Source organism: Thamnophis elegans, chromosome 12, assembly GCF_009769535.1.
Source record: "Thamnophis elegans isolate rThaEle1 chromosome 12, rThaEle1.pri, whole genome shotgun sequence".
Taxonomy (NCBI): Eukaryota; Metazoa; Chordata; class Lepidosauria; order Squamata; family Colubridae; genus Thamnophis; species Thamnophis elegans.
In genome coordinates, this window is record NC_045552.1 from 39,951,783 (window position 1) to 39,964,292 (window position 12,510).

Here is a 12,510-nt window from a genome sequence, read left to right on the forward strand (position 1 = left end):
AGAGGCATAGCCTGGATTTTAGTGGATTTCAAAGGAAAGAGGATATAAATCAAAAAGAGCAAAATAGTTGCAACAACTGACCCAGAATTTTTTTTTTAAAAAAAAAAAGGTTTCCCCAGCCAGGGCGAGGGAGAGAATGCATGTTGCCTATTAAAAATTAATTATGGCTCTTTATTGAAAAAAAATGGAAACTTCAAATTAAATAAAGGTTATGTGCAGCCCCAGCTGTGTGTCCTGGATATGTGGGTTCTCACAACATTTTTCACCTCAGGCTACCCTTCCTTTGAGCCACTGGAATGAAAAGATGCCTCTGATATTCCAAAACAAAGCAGCAGCAGCTGCATTGCTCTTTAAAAATAGATTTGCTCAAATAATTAGCTTCCAACTTGCTTTCCTGTGGCTGTACTCATAGACCAGTGGTTCCCAACCTTCCTAATGCCGCGACCCGTGAACGCAGTTCCTCATGTTGTGATGACCCCCAACCATAGAATTATTTTCGTTGCTACTTCGTAACTGTAATTTTGCTACTGTTATGAACTGTAATGTAAATATCTGATATGCAGGATGTATTTTTATTGCTATAAATTGAACATAATTAAAGCATAGTGATTAGTCACAAAAACAATATGTAATTATATGTTGTGAAATATTTATTTCTAATTACAAATAAATGAAAAAATTATTTATCCTAGCAAAATTACAGTTACATAGTAGCGACAAAAATAATTTTATGGTTGGGGGTCACCACCACATGAGGAACTGTATTAAAGGGTCGCGGCATTAGGAAGGTTGAGAAACCACTAGAGCAGTGTTTCTCAACCTTGGCAACTTGAAGATGTCCGGACTTCAACTCCCAGAATTCCCCAGCCAGCATTCGGACATCTTTTTTAAAACAGAACTTTTTTATTTTTCTTTAAAAAAAAAACACAAATATGTCATCATTTGTCAATCATTAAGACATTGAAGTACAATTTTTTTTTGTTGTGTGTGCCCCTCCCTCCCTCCACCCCCCCACCCCCCCTCCTCCTTCCCCCCCCCCCGACTTCCCAGAACCCGTACACGGTATGGATTTTTAACTAACACAGTCTAAAATCTATTGAGAAAAAAGAAATAAAGAAATTAATGACATTCTAGATTGACCTTAGCTTCTTCTTACTGAACTGACTTTTAACAGTTTAAATCATTTCTGATCTTAAGCATAGGCTAACTGGAATTTCTTAGTCCCGTATTTATTTTGTATATAGTCAATCCATTTTTTCCAGTCTCGTTTATATATCTCATTTGAATGATCTTTGAGATATGCCGATATTTTAGCCATCTCGGCTAAGTTTGTTACTTTCAATGTCCATTCTTGGATTGTAGGCAAGTCTTCCTTCTTCCAATATTGCGCCACCAACAGTCTTGCTGCAGTTATCAGGTGCAGAATCAAATTGGTCTCTACCACTGTAAAGTCAGTACATATACCTAGTAAGAATAACTGAGGACTAAACTTTATCCTTCTTTTAAAAACATTTTGCATGACCCACCATATTTTTATCCAAAATGCCTTAACCTTTTGGCAGGTCCACCATATATGATAATATGTAGCATCGAGAGAACCACACCTCCAACATTTAGGCTGTACATTCGGATACATAGAAGCCAACTTTTTAGGATCTAAATGCCATCTATAGAACATCTTGTAAAAATTTTCTCTCAGATTTTGAGCTTGTGTAAATTTCACATTTCTTACCCAGATTCTTTCCCATGTATCCAACATTATTGGTTCCTCAATATTTTGAGCCCATTTTATCATACAATCTTTAACTAATTCTGTTTCTGAATCCATCTGTATTAATACATTATATATCCTCTTTATATGCATTAAGCTTTGATCTCTTATTTGTTTAAACAGATTATCCTCAACTTGGATAAAACCAATTTTTTGATCTATTTTCCACCTAGCCTGTAATTGCCCATACTGAAACCATGTTTGAACTACCTTCTCCTCTTTTAATACCTCTAAAGATTTTAATTGTAATACCCCCCTTTCCGAGGTAAGAAGCTGTCTGTAAGTAATTCTGTCCTGTTTTTGTGCTGTATTCATATTTTCAATTGCTTGTCTAGGAATTGCCCACATGGGTATCTTGTCATTTAATTTATATTGGTATTTCTTCCAAACCCGCAATAAAGCATTTCTTAAAATATGACTTTTAAAATTCTTATCCAATTTTTTGTTGAATAACAGGTAAGCATGCCAACCAAATACCAGATCGTGTCCCTCAATATTCAATATTCTATCATTGGTTAAATGAGTCCAATCACTAATTACAGATAATGCCACTGCATCATAATATAGTTTTAAATTAGGTAGTTTCAATCCTCCTCTCTCACGTACATCTTGCATTATTTTCATCTTTACCCTCGGCTTCTTTCCTGCCCACACAAATTTGTTGATACCCTTCTGCCATTCTAAAAGGTTCGCATCTTTTTTAAGTATAGGTAACATTTGGAAAAGAAATAAAAATTTTGGTAAAATGTTCATTTTCACTGCCGCTATCCTACCCAGCAAAGATAAGTGCAATTTCTCCCATTTTTTCATCTCTGTCTGTATGCTATGCCAAAGTGGTTCATAATTATGCTTATATAATTTCCCATTTGAAGTTAAAATGTTAACTCCAAGATATTTGACTTTTTTAACTACCTCACATCCTAGCATCACTCCTAATTCTTCCTTTTGTTTAATATTCATATTTATAGCTAATATTTTGGTTTTTCCTAAGTTTATTTTAAAACCCGACACTTGACCATATTGATTAATCGTATTCATTAAAACCATACTGGATTCCTGCGGTTGTTCCAATATTATGACCAAATCATCCGCAAAAGCGCGGACTCTATATTCTTGCTGCCTAATCTTGATCCCTTTTAAACCATCCAAGCCCCGTATTTTATTCAACAATACTTCCAAAGTTATAATAAACAATAATGGGGACAAAGGACAGCCCTGTCTTGTACCTTTTCCAATTTGAAAAGAGTCTGTTAAATTTCCATTGACTATAATTTGTGCTGTTTGCTGTTGGTATATTGCTTTAATTGACTGTAAAAAATTATCTCCTATCTGCATTTTTTGCAGTATCTTCAGCAGAAATTGCCAGTTAACTCGATCAAAGGCCTTCTCAGCATCCAAAAATATAAACGCAGCAGGGATCTGGTTGTTCTTTCCCAAATATTCTAATGCATTAATAATTAATCTAACATTACTTTTCATCTGTCTCCCTTGTATAAAACCTGTTTGGTCCATATGTATCAATTGTTGAATGACCAACATTAACCTATTTGCTAATATTTTAGTAAAAATTTTATAATCTACATTCAGTAATGAAATAGGTCTATAATTTTTGGGTTGAGTAGTATCTTGATCTTCTTTGGGTATCAAAGATATAAACGCTGTCTTCCAAGATGGAGGGACTTTACCTTCCGTTTGAATCATATTAAATAATTCTCTAAGAGGTTCTACCATTTCTAACTGTAAGTTTTTATAGTAAACCGCTGTCAAGCCATCTGTACCTGGTGCTTTCCCTGACTTTAATTGCTTAATTACCTGCAGGATTTCCCCCGAGGTTATTGGTTGATTCAATTTTTGCCTGTGTTCTTCTCTAACTTAAGGTATTTTCTCTTTGTCTAAATATTTGTCTATGTCTAAACCATTAATTTTATCCCCTTTATACAGTTCTGTAAAAAATTCCCAGAAAGCCTTTTGAATCTCTTCCTGTTGAAACACCTCCTTCCCTCTGTAAATCAGTTTAGATATATTTCGAGTTTTCCTTTTTTTCCTAATCTGATAAGCTAACCATCTGCCAGGTTTGTTTGCATTACAAAAAGTATTGTGTTTTGCATATAATAAATTAGTAGCTACCTGGTCAGAGATCAACATGTCAAATTGAGATTTTAATATGTTAATAGCTTCCTTAACCTTTGTATCGTCTGGGTTCATTGTTAACTCCAGCTCTTTTCTCTTAATTTCCTCTTCCAGTTCTGTTCGTTTTAACCCTTGCTTATTTCTATGTGTTTTATTTATATTCATCAAAACTCCTCTCATATACGCTTTGCTTGCGTCCCATACAAATTCCATAGATGTACCCTTATTCATATTCAAAACAAAATATTCAGATAGTAATTTTTTACAATCATTAATATACTTTTCATATCTAAATAAGTTTTCATTCAATCTCCAAGACTTTCTTGCCTGCACTACCCTTCCCAACTCCATCCAAACTGGGTTGTGGTCCGAAAGGACCCTAGCTGCAATCTTTGTTTTCTTGACCCTAGAAAGCAAATCATTAGTGGTTAGGATAAAATCAATCCTTGAAAGGGATTGATGCATGTCCGAGAAGAAAGTGAAGTCATATTCCTCTGCATTTCTTTCTCGCCAAATATCTCTCAATTCAAAATCATCCATAATGTCAAAGAAAGATTTGGGTAACTTTGCTCGCATCTTGGTATTTAGGCGGGAAATCTTCTTATCTCTCTTAGTATCTATCACTCCATTCCAGTCACCCAATAGTATACAGGAACTATAGTCCCACTGTACTAATTTAGCATGAAGATTTCTATAGAATCTATCTTGCTGTTGATTGGGAGCATAAATTCCCAAAAGTAATGTCTCTTTCCCTTCTAAGATTAAGTCTAAAGCAATATATCTTCCGAAGGGATCTGCTTCTATTAATTCAGCTTTCATATCTTTTCTTAAGTATACAACTATACCATTCTTCTTTTCCATAGCAGAAGCTGCAAAATGTTGACCAAGTTTTGAGTTGATCAAATATTTTGATCAGTTGACTTGATATGAGTTTCTTGCAAACAAATTACATCGTTCTTAAACTGTTTGAGATAATGAAATATTTTCTTCCTCTTCTGTGGAGAATTCAGTCCGTTGACATTCCATGTTAAAATCTTAGTTGTCATCTTTGGTTGGTTGAAGCATTTTTAGAGCTTCCTGCACGGCCTGTTTAACCTTAGGTCTAGCTCCTCCCACTGCTTCCAGATTTGTTATTGTAGTTCCTTGATCGATGGCCGATGATTGTTGATGCTGTTGCTTTTTAGCTTGTTTCTCCATACGTCTAGTAGTCATGCGGCTAGGTCTTAGTTCCATAGCACCTTGCACTTCTAGAGAAGAGAGATGCTCCATCTTGTCTGGTGGTTGTGTAGTTTGCTGTCTATCCTGTCCTTCTTGTGGTCTTTCTCTGGGTCCAGATGGTGCAGGGTGTCCAGCCTTCAATATATTATAATAAAAATCTCGGGCTTTCCATACAGAGTTGAGGCGGTACCTTTGCTTATCAAATGTAAATATGATGCCAAATGGCGCATCCCATCTATACTGTATCTGATGATTTCTGAGTTCTTCGACCAAAAAAGCGTAGTCTCTCCTGGCTCTTAACATTTGAGGTGGTATCTCTTTCAAAACAGCCAGGTCTTGACCGCCAATTTGAAGCTTAGTGTTATAAGACGCTTGCAGTACCATATTTCTAAGCTCTCTTGTAGTAAAATATATAACGATGTCTCGAGGAAGCTGCTTCTGCTTTGCCAGCCAGGAGTTAACGCGGTAAGCTTTGTCAATTTGCCAGTCTTGGTTGGTCCCTGGTCTTCCCATCAGGCGATCAAAAGCTTCCGATAGGATCTGTTTCAGGTTCTCCTGTTTCTCCTCACGCAGCCCCCTTACTCTTAATGCGAACTCCATTTGTCAGTACTGTATCATAATAATTTCTTTTTCAGCATTTTCCACTTTTTGTTCCACCACCTCTGTTTTCAATGTCAAGTTAGCATTGGCATCATTAAGAACCTCTAGAGTATCTTCCATTCCAGAAATATGTTCTGTTAATACAGTTACAAGACTCAGCATGTCGTCTCTAATTTTATCAACCTTAGCGTCAAATTTCTCATACAGCTCCTGTTTAAGTCCTTTTATTTCACTTTTAATTTCTTCTTTCATTTCTTTTATTTCCTCTTTTCTCTCCTCTCTATTATCTCTAAACTTATCTTCCATTTTAATTGTCTGTGCATTAAGAGCCTCGCTTAGATTACTCAGGAAAAATTCTTTCGTTAACACATCCCCAGCAGGGGGCGTAGGAAGCGGAGGCTGCAGCTTTGTGCCAGGCACTGAAGATGTGCCCCTGGAAGTAGAGGGTGACGACTTCAAGTTAATATTTGGTTTTGAGGCCATTTCAAAATTTATCTGCCTGCAGTTAGTAGAACTCTATTGCCTGAATATGCAGCTTTAAGTAAAGACGCTTTTATTTTGAAGTTTAAGGCTTGGCAAAACTTTCAGTGAGTAAACATTGTATCAAAACCGTTCAGCAGATTCATCACCATTTAACTTCCAAATAAGCAAAGTTAATGAAGGAGTAAAATTCTTCTATTGTGAAACCAAAACATATGATAAGCAATCTCTTTTGTTTTGAATTCTTGTGAGGATTAGCAAAAAGTGTTCGTTATTACCGGAGAAACCAGCCTGCTCGGCGCCATTTTAAAAGCCTCTAAGTAAATAATTTTTCGGAGGAGAAAAAGAAAAGAAGCTAAAATGTTGATAAACAATTATTGTCCACGCAGTAAACGGATTCAGCTCATGATAAGATTAAATCAAACAAAACTTTGAGCAGAGTGGGGGAGACTTACTTTGTCCCTGCACAAGGCAGTTTGAAGTTCCCAGCACGGACAGCCGTTCTGCCTTGGGCTAGCCCCCCTTTCCTTGCAAGCACAAAAGCTGCAAAAATCGAAGAGCATTTGCCAGCAAAACAGTTTCTTCTTTCCTTCTTGCCTGAAGGATAAGAAAACCTGATAAGACGTCAGATGGAAGATCCTCTAAACAGGTACGTAGCCAGGAATTCGGAGGCAGCTGATTTTTTGCTGCCTCCACCAGCAAACTCCTCCCAGGAAGTCCCATTCGGACATCTTCAAGTTGCCAAGGTTGAGAAACACTGCACTAGAGTTTCCTGCCTGAGCAGCAGGTTGGACTAGATGACCTCCAAGGTCCCTTCTGACTCTGTTATTCTATGTTCTGATGATGCAGATTTCTCCAGGCAGGCATATTGTGGCTTCATGGTCCATATACCCAGTTTTCAAACAATTTGGACACCTTTTGTTCATTATTTCCCCCAAATACTTGCTTTTTCTTTTCCTTTTTAACACAATCATTATTTCCAAACTACATTAGAAATACTGTAGAGAGCAACTGACGATTTCCTGTGCTAGCTGCGTACCGATTGGGGTTCTGCCTCAAAAAATAAAATTAGATAAGCCTTCCATTTCAATGCCAATTAAATTAATTTCTCCCCAATGTCCCTAGGTGGGGGTGGGGGGCAGCATTAAGTGCAAGCATGCTCATAATATATTCCAAAACATGCTGCAGCACAGAAACCCTCTCAAAGCAGGCATATCAACCTGGCAAAATGCCTCTTGAGAACTTTGCAGGAGAACAAAGGCCAGTTCTGGTCCCATTTTCCTGGTTCAACTCATTTTTTTCACTTGAAAAATAATTCTCTTGCAAGAATTCACTGTGAAGAGCAGGCTCCCTTCTAAATAAGACTATATATTTCTTCTCCTAGAGCCGCACAGCTTTTTTACACCACAGATCTCCTATTTCCCTTTCCTCCACGAAGAAAATGTGGAATCTGGAACACATCCGCTTGATTTGCATCTGTTTGCTTTGCCTCATTTTCACGGAGGAAAGTAAAACGGAACCAGGAAAATGTAAGTATGCTTTTGACGGTAAACCTCGGGAAGCCGTAATTAACTCTTGGCTGTGGGAAGGCATCCAGAATCAGCCTTTGGGGGCGACATGCATGCATGTGATTTGTGAGCTAATTGGAGAGCAGTGATAATCCACAGGAGCGGTCCTTCTGATGATCATTAATTAAGTGAATTTTAATCAAGCGACATGGTCGTGATTGGGGAAGGGCTGCTTTCTTCAAACTAACGTTAAAGGATGCATACCTTACCCACCCCACCGCACCCCCAAAGCCTAACAAAGAATAAGGGCAACAGATTTGGTTCTGGATATCGAACACTGCCCCCAACCCAAAAGTAGCCGAGACCGTGGTCACTACCACCTACTTGTTTGATCTCCATCCAGCCACAGCAAAGTGAGATGGAATATTTTCTCCAAACAAATGTTCTCAAATGAAATGGAAAAATGTTCTGAATTTCATCCCCCCCCCCCCGCGTTGCAAAATATTCCACTGTTAAGTCTTTTTTTTTTCCATGGAAAATCTTCTCCTTTGCAAAACAAAACAAAACCCCCAAACCCCAAAAACTCTGTATTAATTAAAATAATTAATAACATAACAAATGGATACTGTTTTGGTCAAAGTGGGCTGCTGGGATAAATGCAAAATCAGTCTTGTTTACTATCTGTTGAGGGTGTGTGTGTTTTTAAACGATTGCTATCCAGATGTCAACTCAACTTTGGTTCACCCAACAGGCTTAAATGAATTACAAATCTGGGCTAGGCATTCAGATAATATAACTAATTTTTGATTTAAAGGTTCCCCTCACACATATGTGCTAGTCATTCCCGAGTCTAGGGGGCGGTGCTCATCTCCATTTCAAAGCCGAAGAACCAGTACTAACCAACGACATCTCCGTGCTCATGTGGCCGGCATGACTAAATGCTGAAGGCGAACAGAATGCTGTTACCGTCCCACCAAAGCTGGTTCCTATTTTTCTACTTGCATTTTTTACGTGCTTTCGAACTGCTAGGTTGGCAGAAGCTGGGACAAGTAACGGGAGCTCAAGCCTTTACGGGATGCTAGGGATTCAAACCGCTGAATTGCTGATCGACAAGCTCAGCATCTTAGCCACTGAGCCACCATATCCCTGCTAATTTTTGGTTTACTGTAGTACAAAGCCAGGTGATTTCATTAGCTAATATTTTAATGATGGCTGAATTTCCAGCACCAAATAAAGGGCGTTATGTGAAATACAGATAGTCCTTGACTTACCACGGTTCATGTAGTGACCATTTGAAGTTACAATGGCACTGAAAAAAGTGACTTACGCCCATTTTTCACTCTTACGACCACTGTCTATGGTCGCGTGATTTACACTTGGATGCTTGATGACTGACTCACATTTATGACTGTTGCAGTGTCCCGGGGTCATGAGATCCTCCTTTGCGACCTTCTGACAAGCAAATTCAATGGGGAAACCAGATTCACTTAACAACCGTGTTAATAATTTAACAACGGCAGTGATTCACTTAACAAATGTGGTGTGAAAAGTCGTAAAATGGGGCAAAACTCAAATTTAACAAATTTAACAACATAGATGTTGGGCTCAATTATGGTCATAAGATGAGGACCACCTATACTGAAAAGACTGCCATGGGTGAAAGATTTTCAGACATACCATGCTATTGTGGCCCAGCAGGAGCCGTTGGAGCTGCCGATGGACTCCGATAGCGAGGAACCCTATGAGTCTGCTATGGAAGATGTGGAGGACCCTGGGTAAGGTTCAGACTCAGAGCAGGGACCAGAGAGGGTGGTTGGCCACCAGGAGGCGCCTGAGCCATGGAGCAGTGGGGAAGATAAAAGGGAGTTTGTCCCTGACCCCAGGCAATGAAGGGTGGAGAAACGGAGACAGCAGTTACGGAGACAGACTCATAAGAGATAATCAAGCCCAAGTGGTTGTGGCTTGGCCCCTCCCAAGAGAGTATATAAGAAGAGACTTTGGGAGGAGTCCTTTTGCAGGACACAACATGTAGTAATCTGGAGAACTCCTTGTCTGGTCTGCCTTGTGTTCCCGTGTCTGTTGGAGTCTGGGTTGCTGCCAACGTCTTGCCAGCGAGTCGTGCCTGGGCTTTCAGCCAACAGAATTATAATTGCAGTGAATGAAGAGTGGCAAATAGCTAAGCCTGTGTCTGCATTCATTACCGGACGGAGGGGGGCCAGAACACCATGCAGTTCTATAATAGGAAGCGCAATTTGATATCTTGCAGATATTTGGAGTCTACTCTCCCATGGATCCAGGCAATAGCCATGCAGCTTTTCTTTCTACTTTTATTTCACATCCATAGTTTTCTCTCTTTGATCAGTATACACAGACAGTAACAGAGTTGGGAGGGACCTTGGAGATCATCTGGTCCAACCCCCTGTTCACGCAGGAGACCTGTACAGGAATTTGAACCGTCAAACTGTCAACCATTCTGATCAACAAGCTCAGTGTTTGAAGAGGATTCATGTTGAACCCAGAGGAAAAAAAATACATGGACAAGAACAAAGTTGAATGAAAAGATGGAGGAAGGAGACCATTGGGCAAGGAATAATATTAAAAGAGGATATAGCCGAAGAATCTGACCTCCCTTCTACTACCTGGAGGGCCCTGAATAGGTTGAGGGTTGGAGTGCATTAAGTGTAAAACCAATATACTCAAGTGGAGGCTCTTAACAGAATAACAGAGTTGGAAGGGACCTTGGAGATCTTCTAGTCCAACCCCCTGCTCTGACAGGAAGCCATATACTATTTCAGACAAACATCATGTTATATGAATGTGAAGAGGGACAGACCCCAGCGCATCTGCTGATATGTCAGCTACTACCAGAAACACGCACCAATAATCACTTACGTTTGGCCAACGACAAAGCCAAGAAGATTTAAAGATCTGGCAGTTTAAAGCTTGATCTAGATTAGTGTTGGCAAACTTTTTCAACACTGAGTGCCAAAACAGGAGCGCACATGCGTGTCCTGGAAACCAGAAGGGCAGCTGCCTGTGCGCATGTGCGCATTGGGAAGATGATCTTCTGGTTTCCGGCATGCAAATGCACACCAGCCAGCTGGTCTTCTTGTGCGCATATGTGCCAGAAAGCAGAAGACCAGGTGGCCAGTGCACATGTGAGTGCCGGAAACTGGAAGATTATCTTCCCAGCGTGCACATGTGAAGACCAGCTGGCCGGCGCACCGGACCTGGAAGAGCAATGGGCAACAGCTTGAGACCACATGTGCCATAGGTTCACCATTATGGATCTAAACGAAGGACGACGGGGGGGGGGGAGCAGGAGGATGAGGCAGGAGCAGGGAGGTAGAAGGAAAGAAGGAGAATATGGACTGCTCTCCAAAGTCAAGAACAGCCTGTATCCAGATTTCATTCTATTTTTAAAATCCTTGGCAAAGTGGCAGTTTGTCTGTTGTGGTTAGTCTGGTGACCCCAAACTAAGCTTAATTAATGAATCAATTGAATTAAAGAGTAAATATAAAATGAAAAGTTCAGAGTTGAGTGAAAAGTCATAGCATCATCGAAGACAGAAATGCAGAGCGAATGGTTTGCAAATCTATTACTGTAGTTCTCGAAAGACAATTTCCATAAGTGGAATAAGAACCGGAAGACCCCAAAAAAAACGCAGGGAGATTTTTCAGCAGGGCAGCAATATCACAGGAATCGCTTTCACTGGCTGTTTTTCACACATCCTGTGTTTCCCTCTGTACTTTGTAACCATATTCAAGAACCAAATTAAAATAGTTTTCTATCTTTATCCCAACAACTCTAACAAGCCGAAGGGGAAAAGATGGAGGTGGTCCAAATAAGCTTATTTATTCGGCTGAGGTGTGTGCAGATACTGTGCTCCAAGCGGGGCCAATGGACTCCGAGTGGCATTTCCAGTTCATTGCCTCACTGGTATGAACATTTTGTTCAGTCTGCACTCACCCAAAATGAAAGCTGGTTTGTTTTTGTTTTTTTGCATGAGCCGCCAAACCTTCCTTGGATTTTTCTTTCTTCTCGAAGCAGGATGGAAAGTTGATTGGGGTGACCAGATTTGAAGGGCTCATCTCAGCAACATTCTTGTTATGGATCTCCTCAGTTCAGGTTGATGCTACGTGTTTAATTTGCATCGGTCCTGACGTTATATAAACTCCAAGTTACTCAGCATAAAACCAGCTTCTTTTCTCAGGAACAAATCCCAGGGCAAACAAAGGGTTGCCTTCATACTTAACCAGGTTACTTAAAGGCCTAATGTCTGCTTCAGCATAACATGTGAACTAGGCTAGTGTTAACACTGGTTAAGTGTTTTTTTTTAAACTTAGAACTGAGCTTCTTTGTTATTTTATCAGTCCATTTGTTGTACAGACCCAAAAAAGGAGCTAAATCATGATCCAGTTTGAATGAGTTGGGTGCTTTCAAATAGCCTGAAAAATGAAAGTTTGTTTTGGAAACTGAAATATGGTTTTGTTGTGGCCCGCCAGCAGAGCTGGCAGCAGATTTGGACAGTGAGGAGGTTGGGGAGGAACCTGGGCCAGTCCTGGAGTCTGGGGAAGGCTCTGACGAGGGCTCTGTGTCGGAGGCAGAGAGGGGGCCAGAGCCGTCTGACAGTTACCAGCTGCCTTTGGAGTCAGACATCAGTGAGACAGACGAACAGCTGGAGCCTGTTCCCAGTGTGCACATGTGCAGAGTTGCCAGATGAAGGGAACAGTTAAAGAACAGGGGTCGACTTGGGAGGAAGGCCACGGGTGGACAATGAATGGCCCCTCCCAGAGAAAATGA

The 12,510-nt window shown here is 40.0% G+C and overlaps 1 protein-coding gene across 1 annotated transcript in view; it reads left to right on the forward strand.

The window, feature by feature from the left end:
* Positions 1-12,510, forward strand: part of CHRDL1 (chordin like 1) — a 169,680-nt gene that overhangs the window by 129,464 nt on the left and 27,706 nt on the right. Inside the window, exon 3 of the mRNA XM_032228531.1 lies at positions 7,584-7,728. Within this exon, the coding sequence (XP_032084422.1) occupies positions 7,584-7,728 (145 nt within the window). The remainder of the gene's footprint in view (positions 1-7,583; positions 7,729-12,510) is intronic.